At 37.9% G+C, this 26,454-nt stretch overlaps 1 protein-coding gene across 3 annotated transcripts in view; it reads right to left on the bottom strand.

Annotated features, from left to right (window-relative positions):
* LOC307146155 (cyclin-dependent kinase-like 5) overlaps positions 1–26,454 on the bottom strand; it is a 68,953-nt gene that overhangs the window by 15,706 nt on the left and 26,793 nt on the right. For all 3 annotated transcript variants that reach the window (XM_079850013.1, XM_079850012.1, XM_079850014.1), the window contains exons 4-12: positions 13,845–13,890; positions 12,017–12,153; positions 10,679–10,799; positions 9,637–9,696; positions 8,994–9,084; positions 5,672–5,861; positions 4,590–4,670; positions 2,557–2,720; positions 624–1,647 (exon numbers count right to left, since the gene is read on the bottom strand). In XM_079850013.1, the coding sequence (XP_079706139.1) occupies positions 624–1,647; positions 2,557–2,720; positions 4,590–4,670; positions 5,672–5,861; positions 8,994–9,084; positions 9,637–9,696; positions 10,679–10,799; positions 12,017–12,153; positions 13,845–13,890 (1,914 nt within the window). The remainder of the gene's footprint in view (positions 1–623; positions 1,648–2,556; positions 2,721–4,589; positions 4,671–5,671; positions 5,862–8,993; positions 9,085–9,636; positions 9,697–10,678; positions 10,800–12,016; positions 12,154–13,844; positions 13,891–26,454) is intronic.

The raw sequence follows: 26,454 nt of genomic DNA, 5'->3' as shown, positions 1-26,454 counted from the left end.
TAATGATGGATAGATGCACTTTTATGATGGATAGATGCACTTTAATGATGGATAGATGCACTTTTATGATGGATAGATGCGCTTTTATGATGGATAGATGCGCTTCTATGATGGATAGATGCACTTTTATCATGGATAGATGCACTTTTATGATGGATAGATGCGCTTTTATGATGGATAGATGCATTTTTATGATGGATAGATGCACTTTTATGATGGATAGATGCACTTTTATGATGGATAGATGCACTTTTATGATGGATAGATCCACTTTTATGATGGATAGATCTACTTTTATGATGGATAGATGCACTTTTATGATGGATAGATCCACTTTTATGATGGATAGATCTACTTTTATGATGGATAGATCCACTTTTATGATGGATAGATCCACTTTTATGATGGATAGATGCACTTTTATGGACTTCAGAACGGAAACATCCATTCACTGCCATTATAAAGCTTGGAAGTGCCAGGACACTTTTTTATATAAGTCCAATTGTATTCGTCTGAAAGAAGAATGTCATATACACCTAGGATGACTTGAGGGTGAGTAAATCATGGGCTAATTTTCATTTTTGGATGAACTATCCCTTTAAATAAAAGAGGTATGGACTGACCCTAATGTCGTCTAATCCTGCGTCCCGTGACACGGCGCTGCCCATGTGTCTTGGCAGGGTCCGGTGCTGTAGCTGAGGGGTCAGTAGCTGTAAACTACTGGCCCTATTGGGCATCCCCTGTCCCACCACCAATCCACCCGCCTCGCCCCCATGGGGACGCCCGCGTTCCCTCCTCACGTACATCGAGTGCCTGTGCGGGCGCTGCTGCGAGGAGAACGGGCTGGTGTAGCCCACGCCGTAGGGGAACTCCTGTGGAGCCGAAAGAGACAGTCCCGCTCCGGGGTCGAGCGGATCCACAGGGTTCCCGTCGCTCTTTTGCCGTGACGAGGAGCGCCGGCTGGATGGCTCAACCGTGCTTCCGTCCCGTTCCAGTTTGCTTCGACGTCCCACAGCGGGACTGTGTCCCCCGTGTTGCATTGACGGGCTTCCCGGAGCCGCCAAGTTCAGATTCATGTTAAGATCCAAGCAGCTGCTGGGGAAGTAGCGGGGCGATCCGGATGGGTCGTCCGGGTGTAGTCGCATATCGCTGAGGTTATTCACGGATTTGGCATCACTAAGCACTCCGTGACTCTTAGACAAACTCAGGTATGAGGATGATCCCTTTCCAGCGGAGGATGACGACGCGTTCGATTCGCCGTATCCATGACGGCTCTGTTTCTCCCGGTCGCCCGTGAGCGTGCCGGTCTTGCCCTCCACAAAGGAATGACGGTTCTGGGAACGGGGCGTGTTCGATTTCAGGTATTTGGCGCCGGGACCGTCTGCTGGTTTGCCGAAGTCAAAATCGCCCGATTTTGATTTGGCCTCTTTAGCATGCTGGAGGTCTTTCCCGCACGACGCCGAGCGGTTGAGCGGCTGGAAGGATTTAGGGTGCATGACTGGGCTCAGGCTGTTGGCGGACTGAACCGACCCGTTCAGGAACGTCTCGGAGCTGGGAGGGTGGAGGTCTTCGTGCCCATGACGGGGCAGACTGGAGCAGTCACGACTGTTTGAGCGATGGTGACTTGAACTCTTGACAACGTGACCCCTAAAAACCCATTAAAAAATTAAAGAATGCAAACGTGAGTGACTGTAAGCAACACTAGCTAAGCTTACATGCACACAGATATTCAGTTTATAATCAGACTGATGGCTCAAGTGGACTGAACACCTAATGTTTGAGGAGAAGTGCTTTTTGGCTGCTTAGCCTATTAAAACAGATTCCCAAATCCATTTTTCCCCTAGTGTTATTTACTCCCAAACAGGGCTTGACATTAACCTTTTTGCTCAGCAGCCACTGTGGCTTGTGCTTTTCATTTTCACTGGCCACAATTATGATATTGATACCATGGGGAAAACTGCCATATAGATATTTTTAATATTATCTCAGAATTTGGCAGCAGGTATATTAGGCTGCTGTCACTTTAAGACTGAATGCACAGAACTAATTTACTGTTACACGTGCGTTTTCTTTCTCAACTCTTTACATTCAATTAACTGAACATAACTGTGTTAATGTCAAGCTCTCCTCCCAATATTGAACATTTGGCACACAGTATTTTCATGCGTGGAATACCGGATGACCTACTAAACGTAGCAAAAATGTGCAGATTACGACCAGAGCACACTGTGTAATGTTCTGTATTCCATAATGCAATGCATTCAAATTGACTTTCCATTTAATTTGATGTGACATTGATTTGCAGTATGACGAATCTAAATGAAATAAGACTTGTTATTTGATCTTGCTGCCAAAAGCTTCACAAAAATGGTTTAAAAATGCAAAATAACTATTTTCAAGATGAAAAGTGAAGCAGGATAGGAAATAGGATCACACAATCTAGCATACTACTCTTTGAAATATTGCATGCTTAACCACATAATTAGCTTGTATACACAGTCAGTAAGTATGTTAGAGTTCCACTCTTCCCAGTCCGATTGAATGAGTCCTCCTGACCTGCTGGGGGCGCTGTTGTCCAGAAGGGGTTTCCTCTTGGAGGAGCGGATGGGTGTGGGTGTGAGCGGGCTGGGACGCTCCGTCAGGCGCTGAGTCTGGAAGGCGTGATGGTTCAGACTCTGTTCTGTCAGATAGCGCTCGTTCGGGTACAGCAACAACAGGTTCTGGAAGTAGAAAGCCACAATGGTAGATCTCTCACAGGGATAATCTAAATTTAACAAGAGGAAGTCCAGCCTTTTCTTTCTTTTTTACATTATTTTCATGAAAACTAAGCACATTATAGTTGTGCATTGAATGTGCATATAAAATGCATTGGAACATTTTTACTTGCAATATATTACTATACTTTTTTGTATTTTATTGTAGAATGTAATCAAACATATTACAATTATTATCAAAATGTAAAATAAAAACACTTAAATTGTAATATAAATTAAATAAAATTGTAATGTGGACTCATGCATTTACTTAAAGCTGCTTTGAAACTATGTGAACAGCGCTACACAAATAAATGTGAATAGAATTGAAATGAACAAATTTAATTAAAAGCAGAACAACCACTGCTTACTCAAAAAAATAATAATAATAATAATTACAAAAATATATATATATTGTTACATTATTAATGAGAAAGATTTGTTTAACTTTCAGTAATAAAATGTATGGTTTTATAATATATATACAGTATATATATAAACAAGGTCACAAAGATTTTTTTTTTTTTTAAATATAGCATATTTTATGCATTTGGATATTTTTCTTAGTAAATTTTATTTTGAGTTGTTTTCTTTGAGGTCATTATTCTCAAGTGTTTTTCTCATTCTAATACAGTAAATATATATAAATATATGTATATACGAATACATATGATTATTTTGCAATATTTTTATCCATAATACAATATATATTATATATTATATATATATATATATATATATATATATATATATATATATATAAAAATATTGCAAAAGAATCATTTTGATTAAATCAACATACAATTAAATGTATCACATTATAGTAATGATAAAAACATTTGTTTCTATTTCATCTCATGATGCAAAAAAACATGGTTCTAAAAACACGTTAAAAGATGTGTATTTGTGTATGTATATATATATATATATCACCCAACAAACATCTATTAATATCCTCCAGAGGAGACAAGCTTCAACAAGCCCATCACACAAGAACACCGCTAGCATTATTACCACAATGTCCTAAACCTCATTTGTTGAAGATATTTGTTTTACGCATGACTCATCCTTTAATGAAATGACATGACAGAACAAGCCTCCATGTTGAAGTTTTCAGGAGGACAGTTTAATGACAACAAAATCAGGATTATTAGCTGCAGGATTCATCTGCAGAAACAAGGAAATCACTGTGATGAAAATATAATTAGCACACAATTTTCGCAGTGATGAAATGTCACTTTCACCTAATGAAGCGACGGAGCTACGTGAGTCACACTCATTCGCTAACACACACGCAACAACATGTAGAGTATCTGTGTGTCTCTTGATGCCCTAACAGGAACTGAAAACACCAGTGAAGAGTGGTTTGTTATCTTTATCAGCGGATTCAATCGTCAGCTTAACACAAATGAAGTGTGAGCGAATGGAAACCCCAGTAAACGAGTGTGTGAGGTGAATGAACCGCCATTAGTCACACACACACACGATGATGACAAACCTGCATCACAGGTGAACAGAAGACACGAGATTAGTGTGAGGGGGACAGATGACAAACACAAAAACAGTCATTAGTTATTTAGATTATTGGAACGTGAAGGTCAGAGGCAGAAAAACTGTGACTAATCTCTCTTAGTTTATTCATATTACATATTACCATCACATGTGATGAACACTCTCTCTCACACACACACACACACACACACACACACATACGCACACAATGACTACAATCAGAGATCTCACTTATCAAACAATATCTTTATTATTGTCTTTATTATTGTGTGTGTGTGTGTGTGTGTGTGTGTGTGTGTGTCACTGAACACACTCCTCTCTTACCTTCATGAGGTCGAGCATCACTGGACTGATGATCCCGAGGTATCGTCTCTCCAGCGTCTGTGGATGGCTCACCGAGGGAAACTACACACACGAGAGTAAAATAACGTGCACTGCTGAATCACTCACAGTGAGAGCAGGAATGCGTGTTAAAGGAGTAGTTCATTTTAAAATGAAAATTAGCCCATGATTTACTCACCCTCAAGTCATCCTAGGTGTATATGACATTCTTCTTTCAGACGAATACAATCTGAGTTATATTAAAAAATGTCCTGGCTCTTCCAAGCTTTATAATGGCAGTGAATGGCTGTTTCTGTTTTGAAGTCATAAGTGCATCTATCCATCATAAAAGTGGATCTATCCATCATTAAAGTGGATCTATCCATCATAAAAGTACATCTATCCATCATAAAAGTGCATCTATCCATCATAAAAGTGCATCTATCCATCATAAAAGTACATCTATCCATCATAAAAGTGCATCTATCATCATAAAAGTGCATCTGTCCATCATAAAAGTGCATCTATCCATGATAAAAGTGCATCTATCAATCATAAAAGTGCATTTATCCATCATAAAAGTGGATCTATCCATCATAAAAGTGAATCTTTCCATCATAAAAGTGCATCTATCCATCATAGAAGCGCATCTATCCATCATAAAAGTGCATCTATCCATCATAAAAGTGAATCTTTCCATCATAAAAGCGCATCTATCCATCATAAAAGCGCATCTGTCCATCATAAAAGTGAATCTTTCCATCATAAAAGCGCATCTATCCATCATAAAAGTGCATCTGTCCATAAAAGTGGATCTATCCATCATAAAAGTGCATCTATCCATCATAAAAGTGCATCTATCCATCATAAAAGTGCTCCACACTGCTCTGGGGGGTTAATAAAGGCCCCCAGTTATAACTCTAATATAACTCTGATTGTATTCGTCTGAAAGAAGAATGTCATATACACCTAGGATGACTTGAGGGTGAGTAAATCATGAGCTAATCTTCATTTTAAAGTGAACTACTCCTTTAAGAGATTTGTGTGTGTGTGTATGTGTGTGTGTGTGTGTGAGACAGACTGACCCGTAGCCCGTGGAACCGTGGGTTGCTGTAGAAGAGCTTCATCTGTTCGGGCGGCAGGGGTCCCAGGACCTTCTGGATGGTGAAGAGCTGGTCAATCTCACTCTCACCCGGAAACAAGGGCTGACCGTCGCTCAGCTCGCCCAGAATACACCCCACTGACCACATGTCCACTGCCTTTCCGTACGGCGCCCTGACACACACACACACACACACACACACACACACACACAGAGACAGAAATAGAGTTGTCACGAATTTCCTCTGTGATACGATGTGTGATATCATCGCCATATTATTAAAGGCTTTCGCACCGGGTAGTTTTAGGATCTAGTCACCAGGGTGTTTCCCGAGAACTAATGGTTCCACATATAGATAGATGCACATTCGCACCGTGACGTAAGCCGCGCTTGTTGTTGACTTTTACTTTGACAGCGCTGAGAACGCCAGAGCCTGAACACACAGTGCTCGTATTCTCCGTGTTCATTAGTTTACAATCTAACAGTCCTGTCTGATACGTGATTAGATAGAACTGTTACACATAGAAAGACTTTATTAGCGTATGCCGTGTGGGTGATGTCCAGTGTTGCTGAGCTGAAATACATAATCATGTTTCTCTTGGTCTCCTCAAAGTCACGTTGGAGTTTCTCCTCAGAGTAAAGGTTAAGAGCTTTATCTATCACTGTTTTCCATGTTCGTAGAGTTAGTGTCTAAGTAAATATATTGGCTATAATCTGTGTGTTTACACAGCCTTGGCGGATGCTGGTGTTTTGCATGCGTTCAGCCAATCAGTGAACACTAACGTCACTGTAGCTCCTATAGTGCTGGTTTAGACCGACTCTGAAATAGGAGTAAATCAGTTCCTCCAAAAGGAGTTCCTGCGGTGCGAACACGCCAAAATCTGGAAACTTCTGCCAATAGTTCTAGGATCTATGTGAAAGCCCCTATTATTATTATTATTATGCTATAGACCTTATGCGCCAGAGAAACGAGGGCGCCGCCATCTTTAGAATATTATCTTTTAACTTCCGTTTTTGCGGTCGCTCTGTATATTTCTATGGCATTGCTGTTCAGGAATAATTAGCTTTTGAAGTGGATTTACTTAATGTAAAGTTAACGAAAGTTATCATGAGGACTGTAATGTTAAAGCAGATGTCTTAAAGGGCACCTATTATGCAAAATTCACTTTTACATGGTGTTTGAACATAAATGTGTGTTGGCAGTGTGTGAGCAAAACCACCATAGAATGATAAAAATCCACCCAGTGTTTTTTTTTTACAATCTCAATAAATCATAAGCACTGTCTCAGAACGAGCTGTTCTCAGATTCGGCTCAATGTGACGTAGAATTGCACAAGCCCCGCCCACGACTGTTGATTGACACTTCAGTTTGAGCCTAGACCCGCCCTGAGTGAGCTGGACACAGAGTCCGCCATTGTTCGACGCTTGAGCCGCTGTAGACAAGAATGTCTCCTAAGCGATTGAGGTGTGTTGTTGATGGATGTAAGAATGAACATAGCAGTCTTCATTTACTCCCGTTGTTACTCAAGGATGGATCTGTACTGTTTGTGATCAAGCTTACACTCTCCGGAGCAACAGGCCTAACGTGACTGACCACGGCAGAGATGAAAGTGCGAGCGCGCTCTTTATGACAGCTCTTCGAGTCATTTTACGGATATAAGGTTTACCAGTTTATTAAGCACCCACTGAAAAGGTGTGTATATTTGTTTACTGTTAGTTGTAACGAGTGTTTTGTGTACTTCGCTGTGTGAGAGAGAGAGAGTTTATGGATAAGACTTTAATGCTCACTTCTTATACTATGTTTATTCAGCTCTTACAGAGATTTTCTGAAGTAAAACTAACGCTCATCTTTTGTGTGATGTACAAAAAACTTCACTGAACTCGTCACTATATTTTGGTCAGTATATTTTGCTACAGCAGGCTTGTATTAGTGGATAAAAGCAGATGACAAATAAGGTATAACCATAATTAAACTAAACTATACCTGTTCTATCTCCATACAGCATATATTCTCTGGCTCTGTGGGCATTATTGTCCGACTCCGAGTCGAAATGAACACCGCAACTGAGAGTTTCTGTTCTGATATTATCAGATGAGATTGTCCAGATTGTCCTGACTCTGTAGCGCGAGCTCGTGAGGCTCCGCCCCCTGTGCCGCGCAGCAGCAGTTAATTTGCATTTAAAGGGATACACACTAAAACAGCGCGTTTTTCTGAGCCCCAAAAAATGACAATTTAAACATGCTGTAAAAAATGATCTGTTGGGTATCTTGAGCTAAAACTTCACATACACACTCTGGGGACATCAGAGACTTATTTTACATCTTGTGAAAAGAGTCATAATAGGTGCCCTTTAATAAATGTCAGTCGACCGGGAAGATTTTAAAACGAGCCGTTCATTCATAAACACGCAAAATCGCTGTGAAAATACAGACCGGAAGTCAAAAGTCAACGAGCGCAGCGCTTGAAAAGGGGCGTGGCTACATAAGGTCTATACAAATAAGCACACTGGACTATAATTATTTGCATAACAGTTTTGATTCTCAAATCTGACTGGACAAAAAATGCTGATTCATTCATGGAAATGAAATTGATTTTGAAGTTTGAGCGGGACTTTCGGACATTCAGCGAGACATTCGGCTGAAGCTGCAGTGGATGATTCACTTCATAGACAAAAACCATTCCCTCGTGTGTGTAAACACAAACGGCATTAAAGCTCTTTCTGATTCATAGACGCCAGTCGTGGGAAATTCCCTTAAACGTTGAACGGATACTACGACAAAGACATCGCTTTCATCTTATGATAACTGATGGCAAACTGATTTTTTATTTCATGAATATGACTTAACCTGAAGAAGGATAGACGCAGGTCATGACACACACTCAGTTCCCCTGTGGCTGTGTGTGTGTGTGTGTACTTGTACAACTATCTTTGTGAGGACCAGTTTGAGTTTTAGACCATTGGAGTGAGGACAAAGAGAGTAAAGTGAGGACATTTTGGCCGGTCCTCACTCTCTGAGAGCCTTTAAAGGCTGTTTGAGGGTCAAGACTTGGTTTTAGGGATAAGGTTATAATGAGGTTAAGGGTCGGTTTAGGGTCAGGGGTCGGGTTAGGCACTTAGTTGTGATGGGTAAGGTTAGGGTAAGCGGCTAGAGATTGCATTGTGTCAATGAATGTCCTCATAAAGATAGATGTACAAGAATGTGTGTGTGTGTGTCTGTGTATGTGTATCTGTGAGTGTGTGTGTGTGTGTGTGTATGAATGTGTGTGTGTGCATGTGTGTGTGTGTGGTTGGACACACACTCACCCCAGCAGCAGTTCTGGTGAGCGGTACCATCGGGTCGCCACATACTCAGTGTAGTTCGCATCGGTTCCTTCAGAAAGATCCCGAGCAAAACCTGCCAGAGGAACCACAATATCTCAGAGAGCGTCTGATTGGAGGAAACCCTGAATAGCATATCCGCATCACAGTTACAGCTTCTCAGATTACTCATTTTTTCCATCTAACATGCTTCGCAACTCAGATCATTTAATGAGAAATATTTGAGTTCAAATTAAGATCTCTGACTTTTGCAGACTTTGGAGCAAATCTGAGCACAGGAGAGACATAAAAGAGATGTTATTGGTGATTCTTCTGTCATACGTGATGATTTGAGCAGCACAGAACATGTGTGTGCGTGTGTGTGCTACTTTTCCTAATAAAACAATGAGAGCATGTCCAGAATGGAGAACAGCCTGAGCGTCTCACAGCGAGTCTGGAGTGAGAGACAGACGATCGGCTGTTGTCTCGCTGAGTCAAACACACACACACACACACACACACACACACACACCATACATAAGTCTGATATGGGACAGAATGCTAATCAGGATTAACTCCACCCATATGACTTGCATAGAGTGTCAGACGATGATTGGTGCTTCACGATCACATGACCGCAGAAACTCACCGAAGTCGCACAGCTTGAGCACGTCATCAGAGCTGATGAGGAGATTCTCCGGCTTGATATCTAGAGCGAGATAGACAAATCTATACAATCAGCATGTGAAATATTTTAATACAGGCGGTAATTTTATGGACAATAATTACAATTAAATATTATAATGAAAAAAAAAATATTTTTTTATTTTTTATTATTACAGCTGGTCTTGCACCACTGTGGATAATTATTACAATTAAATAATACAATTAAACTATATATTTTTATTTTATTAAAACATATTTTATTTATTTATTTTATCACAGGTGGCCTGAGACATCTATGAATGATGATTAAAATTAAACAATATAATTGATTTTAACTTTTATTTTTTTTAAATATAATTAATTTTATTGCAGGTGGTCTGGCACCTCTGTGGAGGATGATTACAATTAAATAATATAATTAAAATATAATAGACTTATTTTTTTATTGTATAAAAAATATATATATTTATATATATATATATTGTATATGTTTTTATTAAAAAAAAATGTTTTATTACAGGTGGTCTCAAACCTCTGTGGATGAAGAATAAAATGAAATGATATAATAATTTATATATATTACAGGGGGTCTTGTATCTCTCTGGATGATGAATACATTTAAAAAAAAAATTTTTTTTTTTTTAAATATATATAATTAATTTAATTACAGGTGGTCTGGCACCTCCGTGGATCAAGAATAAAATTAAATGATATAAATAAAAAAAATTTTTTTAAATATAATTGATTTTATTACAGGTGGTCTGGAACCTCTGTGGATTATGATTAAAATTAAATAATTAAAATATAATATATTTGTATGTTTTATTAAAAAAAATATATTACAGGTGGTCTCACACCTCTGTGGGTGAAGAATAAAATTAAATAATATAATTAGAAAAAATATATAAATATAAATAATTTTATTACAGGTGTTCTCACACCTCTGTGTATGAAGAATAAAATGAAATGATATTATAAAAAAAATGTTTTTAAATATAATTGATTTTATTCCAGGGGTCTCTCACCTCTGTGTACGATGTCGTTCTTATGGCACCAGTGAATGGCTTTGATCAGCTGGTAGATGTACGTCCGGACCTTGTCAGGCGCAGCTCCGTTCGGCATGTCCTCCAGCAGCTCCAGCATGTTCTGCAACACACACACACACACACACACACACACACACACACACACACACACACACACACACACACACACACACACACACACACACACACACACACACACACACACACACACATCTTAAAGGTATAGTCCACCCAAAAATTGAAATTAGCCCATGATTTACTCCCCCTCAAATCATCCTAGGTGTATATGACATTCTTCTTTCAGACCAATACAATCAGAGTTATATTAAAAAATGTCTTTATAAACTTTATAATGACAGTGAATGGGTATATTTCCATCTAAGTCCATAAAAGTGCATCCATCCATCATAAAAGTGCATCTATCCATCATAAGTGCATCTATCCATCATAAAAGTGCATGTGTCCATCATAAAAGTGCATCTATCATCATAAAAGTGTATTTATCCATGATAAAAGTGTATCTATCCATCATAAAAGTGCATCTATCCATCATAAAAGTGCATGTATCCATCATAAAAGTGGATCTATCATCATAAAAGTGCATCTATCCATGATAAAAGTGCATCTATCCATCATAAAAGTGCATCTATCATCATAAAAATGCATCTATCCATCATAAAAGTGCATTTATCCATCATAAAAGTGCATCTATCATCATTAAAGTGCATCTATCCATCATAAAAGTGCATTTATCCATCATAAAAGTGTATCTATCATCATTAAAGTGCATCTGTCCATCATAAAAAGTGTATCTATCCATCATAAAAGTGCATCTATCCATCAAAAAAGTGCATCTATCATCATAAAAGTGGATCTATCATCATAAAAGTGCATCTATCCATTATAAAAGTGCATCTATCATCATAAAAGTGCATCTATCATCATAAAAGTGCATCTATCCATCATAAAAGTGCATTTATCATCATAAAAGTGTATCTATCATCATTAAAGTGCATCTATCCATCATTAAAGTGCTCCACACTGCTCTGGTGGGTTAATAAAGGCCTTCTGAAGTGAAGCGATGCGTTTATGTAAGAAAAATATCCATATTTAAAAATGTATTGACTAGTAACTAGCTGGGCAACAAACTCAAGCTCCTCCGACATTTCTCTTCTCTTAGATAGTCATATACACCTAGGATGAGTTGAGGGAGAGTAAATCATGGGCTAATTAAGATAAATCATTTTTGGGTGAACTCTCCGTTTATCCAGCCCCATCAGAAGAGCACGGCTGAAGACCTCCAGAGTCTCGTCTCACCTTCTCCACGTACTCGAACACCAGGTAGAGTTTCCCCCGCCGCCGAAACGCCTCCTTCAGCTCCACGATGTTCTCCTGCTTCAGCGTGCGGAGCATCTTCAGCTCACGCATGGTGGTCTCCTTCACCTCCTCATTCTCTGAACACACAGCCAAGGTCAACTTCACTTCATTTATACAGCACATTTACAGCAGCCACTAGGCTGACCGAAGCGCTTTACAGAACAACCAGATAAATCTTAAGAAAATAATTCCTGCATAACAACACATAAAACACAAATAAAATCAGCAGAGCTAAGAGCAAAACAGTATTTAGTCGTTGCTTGTCTACTGTTTTTAAAATCTAAGCCATGAAAGAATAAAAGCTTGTTATATTCTTGTAAAAACTAATTACTCGAGTGCCTCCTGGGATTGATTTTTCATGCATTAGTTTCTGTTCATTCAAACTGAAGAAGAGCCAGAACAAGTAACAGAACCTAGAAAGTCATTTGTTACTTAAAAAAAAAAAAAGGAAATAAATGTATTTGTTACTTGTTATCAGTTGTAAAGCAAAGTAACATTACTCTTAAAGGTAACCAGTGTTATTTTAGTATTATTTATATACTATTCAAGCTTTTTATTAATATTTTGAATGGACTTTTATTTTTGTATATTCAATTTCTTGTTAATTTTAGTGTAACTTTTAGGAGGAAGGAAGGAAGGAAGGAAGGAAGGAAGGAAGGAAGGAAGGAAGGAAGGAAGGAAGGAAGGAAGGAAGGAAGGAAGAAAGGATATTTACAGTTAGTAATATATTTTCAGTTTCAAATTCATAGTAGTTTAATATTTAGAAATGTTGTCTTTTTGCCTCTTTAATATTACTATTTAATATATATATATATATTAGGGCTGTCAAAAGATTAATCGCGATTAATCGCATCCAAAATAAAAGTTTGTTTTTAATAATATATGTGTGTGTACTGTGTATAATTATTTTGTATATATAAATACACACACATGCATGTATATATTTAGGAAATATTACTGTATTACTGAACTATATTTATATAGTTTATATTATATATAAATATATATTTTTTTATATATAAATAACACATTTTTCTTAAATATATACATGCATGTGTGTGTATTTATATATACAAATTTAATTATACACAGTACACACACATATATTATTAAAAACAAACTTTTATTTTGGATGCGATTAATCGCGATTAATCTTTTGACAGCCCTAATATATATATATATATTTCTTTTTTTTCTTCTTTTTTTCAGTTTTAGTTTTTTATTTACTGTTAGTCATTTTAGTGGTTAAACTTAAACTTATTTAAATTAGGCAACATTTCTAATGTTCTCTTAGTTTGAGTTTCACATCTAATATTTATATTTTATTTTAGTACAGCTTTATTTCAGTCAGCAAAAATGTTTTAAATTAGTTTCAATATTAGCTAACGTTAATAACCCTGAAAGTGACACTGGAACCGAACACAAAGATAAAGATGTGCGTTTATATAACTTTAATGCACTACTTTTTTTTTTTTTTTTTTTTAACATTCCATGCATATACATTTCTAACCATAACTTTAAGTTAAACCTGTTTATTATTTTGATATATTAGAATGTTTATAGAACACATGCTATTCTATAAATTTGTTCTTCAGATCAATACATGTTGAGATGATTATTTGGATATAAGCGCATCTCATTAATATTCATGAGTCGAGCTGCATCAGGATGGTTTGGTGGTCTTTCATGCGATGATGAGTAAACGAGCTCAGCTGAAGATCGCTGATGTCCTGAATCACACGAGCCGTTTCAGACCCAGGAGACTCACCTTCACTGTCCTTGAACTTCTTAATGGCCACGATTTCATTCGTCTCCTGCAACAGAGAGAGAATAAAGCACAACATCAGACGCTGAACCAGAACATCTCCCAGCCAGAAATACTGTATTATGCATTATTAAAATATAAAAAAAGCACATATTTGGATTATTTAGCGCTTTTTTCACCATATATGTGTAACAAACCGCAAGTCAGTGTCACTCAAACTGCAACTGTCAAACTAATTTTCATTTTTTGTTGCTTATTGTGAGAAATATTTCACATACACTACAGTTCAAAAGTTTGGGGCTTTAATTGTGATGCTTCAAAGATTCTTTTGAACTCTCTATTCATCAAATAATCCTGAAAATAAAATGCATGACGCTTTCCACAACAATATGAAGCCGCACAACTGTTTCCAACATTAATAATAATAATCATAAATGTTTCTTGAGCATCAAGTCATCATATTAGAATGATTTCTGAAGGATCATGTGACACTGAAGACTGGAGTAATGAGGCTGAAATGATCACAGAAATAAATTACACTTTACTGTATATTCACATAGAAAACAGATGCTTAACATTGGAATAATATTTCACATTTTTTACTGTATTTTTGAATGCTAGTTGACTTCATCTAGATAAACTCCTGCTGATGGATGACGTCATTGCTCACGTCACTGTTGTTTTTACAGTTCAATTAAAGCCATATTCCTAATAAATGATTAGCATATGGTTAGCAACATATGGAGAGGAACTCTGTCGCAGTTACACACTCAGCAGAGCACATTTACACTCACAATACAGTTGGCGGGCATTTTGGACCCTGTGAATGTGTGTTGAGGAGAACTAAAGGACTCGACACACACACACACACACTCTCTCTCTGGCCTATTTTACACTCTCAGTATCTCTATATCCTCCCAGCATCCTTCAGTGCTCTAGATTCACACTTCAGTGTAAAACTCTTACAGACACAGCTGAAATAAATCTCACTGACACTGAGGAACATGCAAAAGCACAGTTAGGTGTTCAGAAATGTGTGTTTGCATACAGTATGTTAAGCAAACACTGATCACAGGTGCTGCAAACATTGATGACGGCACATTCATGCTTAATAAATCACACACTGCTCCATCTTTTAATACATATACACTGCCGTTCAAAAGTTTGGGATCGGTACGTTTAAAAAAAAAATATTTTTTTTGAAACAAGTCTCTTCTGCACACCATTTATTTGATTAAAAATAAAATACAAACAGTAATATTGTGAAATATTATTACAATTTAAAATAACTGTTTTTTATGTGAATATATTTAAAAATAATAATTTATTCCTGTGATCAAAGCTGAATTTTCAGCATCATTACTCCAATCTTCAGTGTCACATGATCCTTCAGAAATCAGTATAATATGATGATTTGATGCTCACAAATCATTTCTTCTGCACTGATTTATCAGGTAATAAAAAAGAAAATCATTCTATATTGTATCCTGTCAATCAAAAGGTGTGGAAAAACATGTCAGATTGCAACTCTTACTGTGTGTGAAGATTTGTGTCTTGTGTCGAATTTACTCAAAAAAAGTTTCAAGACAGTGCCACCATGTGGTCAAAAGTTATAATGAGATTTAAAAAATGCCAATAACTTTTGATTAAATTAGCCTGTTGTAACGAAACTAGTCTTAATAGATTCCTTGGCTCATGCCGAGAAAATAGATACCTATTTTGCCATACCAACCACCATTTTGAAAATCTACTATTTTGTGGCGATAGTCGAAACCGTTTTCATTTACCGCATCAAAAAATTTGATGGCATAATGCCAAACTGCATCTGAAGCTGTATCTCAGGAAAGATTTGACACACTGACACCAAACTTTATGCGTGTAATTGTCACCCAACACTGAACACACCAGATCAATTTGGTGTCAGCGCCACCTATTGGTCAAAAGAAAATATGTCAAACTGATTATATTTATCGGCCTTCAACCATTTAGTTTAAAATCAACTCCAGATGTCTTGATTTATTTTTTTGCTCTTCATTCTGAGAGTGAGTGACAGCTCCTCAGTGACCTCTGACCCCTGCTTCTCCTTCTCTGTCTCGAGTCTGTGGTCGTGACAGCGTATGTTTATTTTGTTACGGCAAAAGCACAAGTTTTCAGGTGGATGTATGAAGGTCTAACGCTGGTGTCCTTGCTGCTTGTTTCTGTGTAATGAAAGTAAATAAGCACTTGGGCTGTCAAGCTTCAAAAACAACTGAAACAGCATCAGAAAACTTCTTCATAACACAACAGACGAGGATTTCATTGATTAATGACTAACTCAGCCCAGCGTGAGTCTGTTAAGGACCGACACACAACAGGAAGTTGAAATGAGGACAGACGAATGGAAGAAACACAGGGAACACATGCAAAAACATGCAAAAACACAACAGTCATCAGGACACGGGACGCGAGAAGAGGACGGTTATATATTCTGTATTGAAAGCTATTTGTGGATCTGCTGCACATGTACACAGATATTAGATTTACATACATTTACATAAATGACGCTGTTTGAGAGAAATAGAAAGCGAGAGATTTAAAAGGTTCCTAATTTTGTTCTGGAGTCTCCTATAATTGGTTTACATGCACCGAAGGTCAAAAAACACTTTCATTTTCTCATAATTTACCCTGCAGCATCAGCTCTTTACTTGAGTTTAAAAACATCTTTCTAAACCCCGCCTTTCTGAGAGCTTCCTCTGCTCTGATTGGTCAGATGACTCAGTCTGTTGTGATTGGTCTACTCTGCTCTGATTGGTCAGATTGGTCAGTCTGTTGTGATTGGTCTACTCTGCTCTGATTGGTCAGATGGTCCAGTCTGTTGTGATTGGTCTACTCTGCTCTGATTGGTCAGATTGGTCAGTCTGTTGTGATTAGTCTACTCTGCTCTGATTGGTCAGATGTTCCAGTCTGTTGTGATTGGTCTACTCTGCTCTGATTGGTCAGATTGGTCAGTCTGTTGTGATTGGTCTACTCTGCTCTGATTGGTCAGATTGGTCAGTCTGTTGTGATTGGTCTACTCTGCTCTGATTGGTCAGATGACCCAGTCTGTTGTGATTGGTCTACTCTGCTCTGATTGGTCAGATGACCCAGTCTGTTGTGATTGGTCTACTCTGCTCTGATTGGTCAGATGACCCAGTCTGTTGTGATTGGTCTACTCTGCTCTGATTGGTCAGATGACCCAGTCTGTTGTGATTGGTCTACTCTGCTCTGATTGGTCAGATGGTCCAGTCTGTTGTGATTGGTCTACTCTGCTCTGATTGGTCAGATTGGTCAGTCTGTTGTGATTGGTCTACTCTGCTCTGATTGGTCAGATGACCCAGTCTGTTGTGATTGGTCTACTCTGCTCTGATTGGTCAGATGGTCCAGTCTGTTGTGATTGGTCTACTCTGCTCTGATTGGTCAGATTGGTCAGTCTGTTGTGATTGGTCTACTCTGCTCTGATTGGTCAGATGACCCAGTCTGTTGTGATTGGTCTACTCTGCTCTGATTGGTCAGATGACCCAGTCTGTTGTGATTGGTCTACTCTGCTCTGATTGGTCAGATGGCCCAGTCTGTTGTGATTGGTCTACTCTGCTCTGATTGGTCAGATTGGTCAGTCTGTTGTGATTGGTCTACTCTGCTCTGATTGGTCAGATTGGTCAGTCTGTTGTGATTGGTCTACTCTGCTCTGATTGGTCAGATGACCCAGTCTGTTGTGATTGGTCTACTCTGCTCTGATTGGTCAGATTGGTCAGTCTGTTGTGATTGGTCTACTCCGCTCTGATTGGTCAGATGACCCAGTCTGTTGTGATTGGTCTACTCTGCTCTGATTGGTCAGATGGCCCAGTCTGTTGTGATTGTTCTACTCTGCTCTGATTGGTCAGATGACCCAGTCTGTTGTGATTGGTCTACTCTGCTCTGATTGGTCAGATTGGTCAGTTTGTTGTGATTGGTCTACTCTGCTCTGATTGGTCAGATGACCCAGTCTGTTGTGATTGGTCTACTCTGCTCTGATTGGTCAGATGGCCCAGTCTGTTGTGATTGGTCTACTCTGCTCTGATTGGTCAGATTGGTCAGTCTGTTGTGATTGGTCTACTCTGCTCTGATTGGTCAGATTGGTCAGTTTGTTGTGATTGGTCTACTCTGCTCTGATTGGTCAGATGACCCAGTCTGTTGTGATTGGTCTACTCTGCTCTGATTGGTCAGATGGCCCAGTCTGTTTTGATCGGTCTACTCTGCTCTGATTGGTCAGATGGCCCAGTCTGTTGTGATTGGTCTACTCTGCTCTGATTGGTCAGATTGGTCAGTCTGTTGTGATTGGTCTACTCCGCTCTGATTGGTCAGATGACCCAGTCTGTTGTGATTGGTCTACTCTGCTCTGATTGGTCAGATGACCCAGTCTGTTGTGATTGGTCTACTCTGCTCTGATTGGTCAGATTGGTCAGTCTGTTGTGATTGGTCTACTCTGCTCTGATTGGTCAGATTGGTCAGTCTGTTGTGATTGGTCTACTCTGCTCTGATTGGTCAGATGACTCAGTCTGTTGTGATTGGTCTACTCTGCTCTGATTGGTCAGATGACCCAGTCTGTTGTGATTGGTCTACTCTGCTCTGATTGGTCAGATTGGTCAGTCTGTTGTGATTGGTCTACTCTGCTCTGATTGGTCAGTCTGTTGTGATTGATCTACTCTGCTCTGATTGGTCAGATGACTCAGTCTGTTGTGATTGGTCTACTCTGCTCTGATTGGTCAGATGACCCAGTCTGTTGTGATTGGTCTACTCTGCTCTGATTGGTCAGTCTGTTGTGATTGGTCTACTCTGCTCTGATTGGTCAGATTGGTCAGTCTGTTGTGATTGGTCTACTCTGCTCTGATTGGTCAGATGACTCAGTCTGTTGTGATTGGTCTACTCTGCTCTGATTGGTCAGATGACCCAGTCTGTTGTGATTGGTCTACTCTGCTCTGATTGGTCAGATTGGTCAGTCTGTTGTGATTGGTCTACTCTGCTCTGATTGGTCAGTCTGTTGTGATTGGTCTACTCTGCTCTGATTGGTCAGATGACTCAGTCTGTTGTGATTGGTCTACTCTGCTCTGATTGGTCAGATGACCCAGTCTGTTGTGATTGGTCTACTCTGCTCTGATTGGTCAGATGGCCCAGTCTGTTGTGATTGGTCTACTCTGCTCTGATAGGTCAGATTGGTCAGTCTGTTGTGATTGGTCTACTCTGCTCTGATTGGTCAGTTTGTTGTGATTGGTCTACTCTGCTCTGATTGGTCAGATGACCCAGTCTGTTGTGATTGGTCTACTCTGCTCTGATTGGTCAGATTGGTCAGTCTGTTGTGATTGGTCTACTCTGCTCTGATTGGTCAGATGGCCCAGTCTGTTGTGATTGGTCTACTCTGCTCTGATTGGTCAGATTGGTCAGTCTGTTGTGATTGGTCTACTCTGCTCTGATTGGTCAGATGGCCCAGTCTGTTGTGATTGGTCTACTCTGCTCTGATTGGTCAGATTGGTCAGTCTGTTGTGATTGGTCTACTCTGCTCTGATTGGTCAGATTGGTCAGTTTGTTGTGATTGGTCTACTCTGCTCTGATTGGTCAGATGACCCAGTCTGTTGTGATTGGTCTACTCTGCTCTGATTGGTCAGATTGGTCAGTCTGTTGTGATTGGTCTACTCTGCTCTGATTGGAAATATTTAGAAAATATTCAGAACAACAACAATGAATGAAAAAAATTAACAAACATAGATCATAGATCATCTTAAATCATTGATTCAGTTATTTCTAAAACACATAAAACTATCATTAAATATGTAAAACTTTCTATGATGCAGTGAATCCAGAAAAGGATGTAATAGTTCAGATAGTTAACTGAGGCACTGGTCAACATTACTTTTGTGTAACATTATTAATGTTACATATATATTAATGAAAAATACAGCAATAGTGACAACCAGAATCAAAGCCACTAACCATAAAATAAAATAAATTATACAAACAAAAACTATCAAATGAAACTACAAAATACTAAATAAATGCATAAACCAATAAATGCATAAATAAATGCATAAATAAATCAATGCATAATAATTAAACTAAAAGATAAATGAGTCCTGCAGTTCCCGATGTGTGTGCTGATGATAAGAGCATGGACTGGGGCGTGAGAGCTGAACTGGTTTATCTGGGAGTGCAGAAGGGTTTCTGCTCACCCTGAAGGCTCTCGCGCTTCACACACACCACAGCTCACGTTAAAGAGGCGCAGTGTCCCTGTTAAACACACAGCTCTGAAACATGAGCCAATGCTACAGGCCATCCAGCACATTTAAATATAACAGGAATTAGCATTTCATGCATATTCACATCCCTCTCACACACACGTCTCCTGATTGGCTGAGCCCAACGGATCCTCGCTCAGATGAAATGAAAACAAGCCGAACAATAGGAGAAGGTGGTGAGACATCAGCGAGACGCCCGCGCTATTTTAATCTCTCTGACAGCGTGACCCGCTCGCTTTAGCTGAGACACGGACACACTGTGTGAGTGTGTGTATTACAACAGGTGACGCTTGGAAAGAGCTCTTTCTGTCTTTCTTTCTTTCTTTCTTTTTTTCATCTCAGAGTTCTGACCCACTTTATGTTCTCTCCACAAACACTTACTGAGGAGAAATCTGTGTCACACTGAGCCGGATAGCATTTGTTGGACATATGTGTGATCCTGGATCACGTCACCAGTCTCGAGTCGCACGGGTATATTTGTGGCAATAGCCAACAATACATTGTATGGGTCAAAATTATCCATTTTTCTTTAATGCCGAAAATCATTAGGATATTAAGTAAAGATCATGTTCCATGAAGATATTTTGTAAATTTCCTACCAAAAAAATTGACCCTTACGACTGTTTTATGGTCCGGGGGTCACATATTATTAAATCAAAGACTTTTACACACTTCTAATTTAACTATATTTGCATTTTGCATTGTTAAAAGATTCATGTATAAAGTTTTTATTTCTCATCACATGAAAATGACAGCAACAGATCGTTAAATAGATGCAAAGTAACACAAAACCAAACACAGTTCATTATGCAAATATATGCATGGAAGAAGGCCAATCACAATTTGCAAACATGATGATGTCAACGTTAGTCAGACATTTGAATGCTGAACATTCTGAACAGTGCATATTCAATTACATATTTCATATGGCTCACGACTGCAATTTAAAATGAGATTGTTTTTAAAAAGCTCCAGGTTTGTTGTGGCTGTTTGTAGGGATTGTATATTAATATGATTGTAAAATAATAATAATAATAATAATAAATAAAAATATAAAAAAACAAGAAATATTACTATTGTAATATTCACTGTAAAATAAAAAAAAACTACCAGGTACTACTAATAATACCGTTTTGATTTCATTTAAAAAGCCTTTGCAGGTTTGCTGTGCTTGTTTATAAGGTTGCACAATTTGGCCAAATATTTGGTGATTAAACATCAATGTCAATTAATTTAAATGAATAATAATAATAATAAACATAACAATAAAAAATACTAAACAAAATAAGAAATATTACTATATTTATTTATAATTATTATTTATTTAAATTAATAATAATAATAAACATAACAATAAAAAATACTAAACAAAATAAGAAATATTACTATATTTATTTATAATTATTATTTATTTAAATGAATAATAATAATAAAAATAACAATAAAAAAATACTAAACAAAATAATAAATATTACTATATTTATTTATAATTATTATTTATTTATAATACTTCAATGTAAAATAAAAAAAATAGTATTTATTAATTAAATAATAATAATAATAATAATAATAATAATAATAATAATAATAATAATTCCAGTTTAATATAACAAAAAAGTTTGTAGAGCTGAGTGATTTGGCAAAATATTTGGTGATTATTACTATAAAATAATAATTATTATTATTATTATTACTAAATAGAAATATTAAACAAAATAAGAAATGTTCCTAATGTAATATTCACTGTAAATTGAGTATTTAATTTAAAAATTCTAGTATTGATTTAATATTGGTATAATACTGGTTTGATGTGAATTAACGTCTGAAGTTTAATAGTTCTGAAGTCTCATAGAGTGAGAGGATCAGAACAAACACAAACGTCAGAGGAACATCAGTCCAGATGTTCAGCATCAGCCCACAAACACAGACATTGTTTGAAACACGGAAACATCCGGATCTATGGAGGACACGATCAACAGTCCGTCCCTGAATCTGACCAGTGAAAGCAGCCGTGGGGGTCAGGGGTCAGAGGTCACACAGGTTAGTCAGTGAGTGGCATTCCTCTGCAGTGCAAACACTGAATCAGACGAATGTTTAAACAGCTTTACACAGCTTTAAAACAAACACACTAAACGTAAAAGGGAATAAAGTACAGAGATTTGAACATGCGTCATCAGTAAAAAGTGTTCAGTTCACTTACTTAAAATGTTTTAGTAAACCCGTTGCCTTAAAATTATTAAGTAAATAAAAGTAATGCTTAATTAAAAATTTTGACCTTGACAATTCCACATTACTTAATTTTTTTGATTAAGCATGAAGTTTATTTACTTTAAGCTACACTGTGTGATATTTTCCCCCATCTAGTGGTGAAATTGTATATGACTACCCAGTGAATATTAGTTTCTGTTCCTTTAAATTTCGAGGGCGTTTTAACTCCTATATTATTCCAAGATTAACATGGCTTCCAGTTCGACTTCGTCCAATTGCGCCTTTAAAACTATCATCTATGATCCGTCGCAGCACAGATTTATGTTACAAGGTAAACAATACTTTTTCACCATTGACGCGAGGAAAAGTAGCGCAAGTTATACTAGAGGTTGTTCTGGCGTTATGCACAACCATGCCATGGTTAGACAAGCAACTATAAAACTTCGAATTTACACAAATAGGCTGGATTACCCGTCGAGAAGAAAGCAGGCAACTTCAGCGTCCGTTTTAAAATCTTTGCTCCTCATGAGCTCTTTCCATCTGGGAAAAGTTACTCCAGTATTGACTTTGGTCTTGCTGATGTCGCGTTGACGTTTTAATTCTCTCTTTCGCTTCCTTGGCGACTCTGCTACATGTCCTCGAGAATAGGCGTGATCCTCCATCAGCAATCTTTCAAATCTGCCGGCAGTCGCGAGTAATCTCCACCTCGCATTCGTCTGAGTCACTGAGTGTAAGGCGCGAAAGGCGAAGCTTGAATTTACAGGCATGTCCCTCTTTGGCTAATGTAGTTTCAAGATGGAGGGGCAACATGGCGACCGGCATACGAACCCCTCACCCGTATGTACTTTCAATGGCAGATTATAAACTTACGAGAAAACTTTATTACTTGAAAGAAGTAAATATACATTAATGAGCACATATATTTTTGAAAGCACAAAGTGTTTTGTGCTAAGAATCAACTAAAAAAATTACACAGTGTAGCTTTAATAATTTAAAAAAATTTGGATAGAAAATTTGGATTTCTCTGATCTACATATGTGCAATTTAGGACTTTTGAAGGCCAAAATATTATAAGAAATAGGCTAGCTTTAAAACCTTGTCATTAGATTATTTGTCAATACCTGCTCTCTCCTCATCTTCATATTTCTTATTCTCTCAGTCTTCTTATCCTGGCCTATTTCTACCCCTCCTAAAGCTGAACTTAGTCTTTTCATTTTCGTCTGTGTCAGTGACGAAAGTAAACATAGGCTCAACTGATATTTATACGATTTATGAATCATTTTCTTAGACAAGTTAATTCACTCAATGCTAAAGCTGTAGCCTAAGTCAGTATTGCCATTAGGAACCTTCTGCAAGCTTTGGGATTTGAAAACTGTTTTTAAATGTTAAAAGTAATTTTAAATAATACACATTATAGGCTACGTTTAACGCAGTTGGTGGAATTGGTAGACGTTCCCTTAAGCATCGTGCGCTGTGGAAACGCGTCAAAGCATTCTCAGGTATTATTATGCAGCATTAATGCACGAATGATTTTGAATGAATATTTTCATCATGTCGATATACAATGGTCACATAATGTTAAAACTAATCTTGCTATTGATATCTTTGTTAGACTACCGACCCTATAGAACAAATGTCCGGCTAATATCGAACCTAAAACGAACTTTACCACGCTCAACCAGCGGGAGTGCATTTCACGAATTAGTAATCGCTGGCGTTCAGCGGGGAGGGAGGAAAGACTTTGTCTGCGTGAACCCGCGTAGCAGTTTATGCAGTGAAGACTGTAAAGTGTTTGATAACTTTATTAAATTTCTGTGTATTTACTCCTACCTGTCAGGGCCCCTTAGATGCCACGTGCCCCTGGGCAAGTGACCAGTTGCCCTAATGGTTAATCCGGTCCTGCATACGTAGGAGTCGCACCTGGAAATTCCAGCTTCGCCATTCGCGTTTTTACACTCAGTGGCGCCGTGACGAATGCGAGGGGGAGATTACTTGCGACTGCCGGCAGATTGGCAATAATACGGCCACCGTAGGAGTTAAAACGCCCTTGGAATGGGAGGAGCTAGAAAGTAATATTCAGTTGGTAGTCATAAACAATTTCACCGCTAGATGGGAGTAAATCCTACACAGTGTAGCTTTAAGTTAAGTCAACCGATCACTTTTTATGTTACAGGGTTGAAGATTGTCCCTAATAATAATGGCCTGTGTCTTATTTAATGGTGTAGAGTCTCTGAGAGAGATTATCAAACCACAACATGACAGATCTGAGATCAGCAACACTACAGACAAGACAGACACCTCAGACGTTCAGCAGAGAGGCTCATGGGAAACTGATCTTGTGATTTTGCGTTTCTCCCGGTGTCTCGGTATAGAAGCGTTAAACATTAATCCTCCACAAACACATGCTTGTGTGATGTGGCTAAAGCTGGATGGGGTCCAAAAGCCTCAGGTGAGATCCACAACTTACTGAACAACAGCCTAAACAAACATTTCTAACCAGATTTGGGTTGCTCAGACTCGTGGGAGCATGTTCATCTCTCTTTAGTGTGTAATGTTGCTGTTTGAGCATGAAAATATATCAGTGTCAGTGTTTCTGAACTCCCTGAAAGTCTTGAGTTTCTTCCAGGAACGAACACGTCACAATATTCCTCATTATAATAATTAATGCGCAGAATAAAGGGGCGGGGCCTGGTTGAGTTAGTCAGTAGTGTGTTAAACTGGCGGTTATGGAAAGGGGCGGGACATTTCCCAAACACACTCAAAGCGCTCGACCAATCACAACACACTGCTCCAGCCGACCAATCAGAGCACAGTGTGCTTTTCAGGAGGAGGGGCTTCATAGAGACAGGAAGTAAACAGAGCGTTACTGACAGACTGGGAAGAGAGGAGCCGCAACAGTGGAGAATATAAGGAGAATAATCAACATTCAAGCAGGAAAACCTGTTCTAGTAGAGCCTGAACACAACATCAAGACTTGAGAAAGGGCGTAATGGGTCGTCTTTAAAAGTGTGGTTGTCAACATGGCAGGTTAAGAATGGACAATTAATTTTGTGTGTGTGTGTTCAGGGCTGCGGTTCGTCTGGAGCCGCTTAAATCTGACAGGTCGCATCGGGTGAGGGAAATGAAACATACACAAACGAGATGTTCATGTTGGTTAAATCCTCTCAGACGCATGTCAAGACTCGATCGGAGAGAAACAGGCCGAAGCACGACTATATGCTGATCATAAGCTGATGTTAGTCACCAGCCATAGCCTTCAGAGAAACACAAGCAGAACCGTCTCTGGGACTAAGAATACATGCTGACCTCCTTCTCACTCGGAGAGGAGAGCACAGGTGCATTGTGGGAAATGAGAAACCGCTTTAAGGAAGCAAAGGCTGAACTTGATCAACTCTGATCAGTGATAGACCAATATATCAACACCAGTGGACCGTTAACTGAGCCAAACCTGGCAGATCATCAGAAACAGCCGAAGTCCACCAGCACTCAGATATTTTTAGAGACGGTTTTGAAGTGAATATTGTTTAAAATACTGTTTTTTTTTTATTGTGTAAAATATTGTGTTTTGAGGAACATGGGAGTGTGAGAGGACGCGGATGGGTCTGCTGAAAAGTTAAAAATAAAAAAAATAAAAAATAAAAATGTTAAAAATAAATAAATAAATAAATAAATAAATAAATAAAAATAAATACATTTAAATGTACAAATGGATCTGCTCAAAAGTTAAATAAATACAAAATAAAATAATTTAAATATATTAAAAACAAATAAATATAAATTAAAATAAAAAATAAATGGTCTAGGGGATCTGCTGAAAAGTTTAGAGAAAAATTATGTAAAATGTAAATAAATAAATAAAAATTAAAATAATTAAATTAAAAGACACTTAAGGGATCTGCTGCAAAGTTTAGAGAATAATAGTATAAAACATAAATAAAAAAATAAATAAACCATAAATAAACAAAGTAAAAACAAATGCATATTAAAACAAAAATAAATAACATTAAATAAAACTACAAATTAAATAATAATGTAACTTAACATTTAAATTGTACTAAAGGATCTGCTAAAAAGTTGAGAAAACCTGTGTAAAATGGAAGTAAATAAATACTAAATAAATC

Source organism: Squalius cephalus (assembly GCF_949319135.1).
Source record: "Squalius cephalus genome assembly, chromosome: 18".
Lineage (NCBI taxonomy): Eukaryota > Metazoa > Chordata > Actinopteri > Cypriniformes > Leuciscidae > Squalius > Squalius cephalus.
The sequence above is the reverse complement of the archived record's forward strand: the minus strand, read 5'-3'. Positions and strand labels throughout refer to the sequence as shown.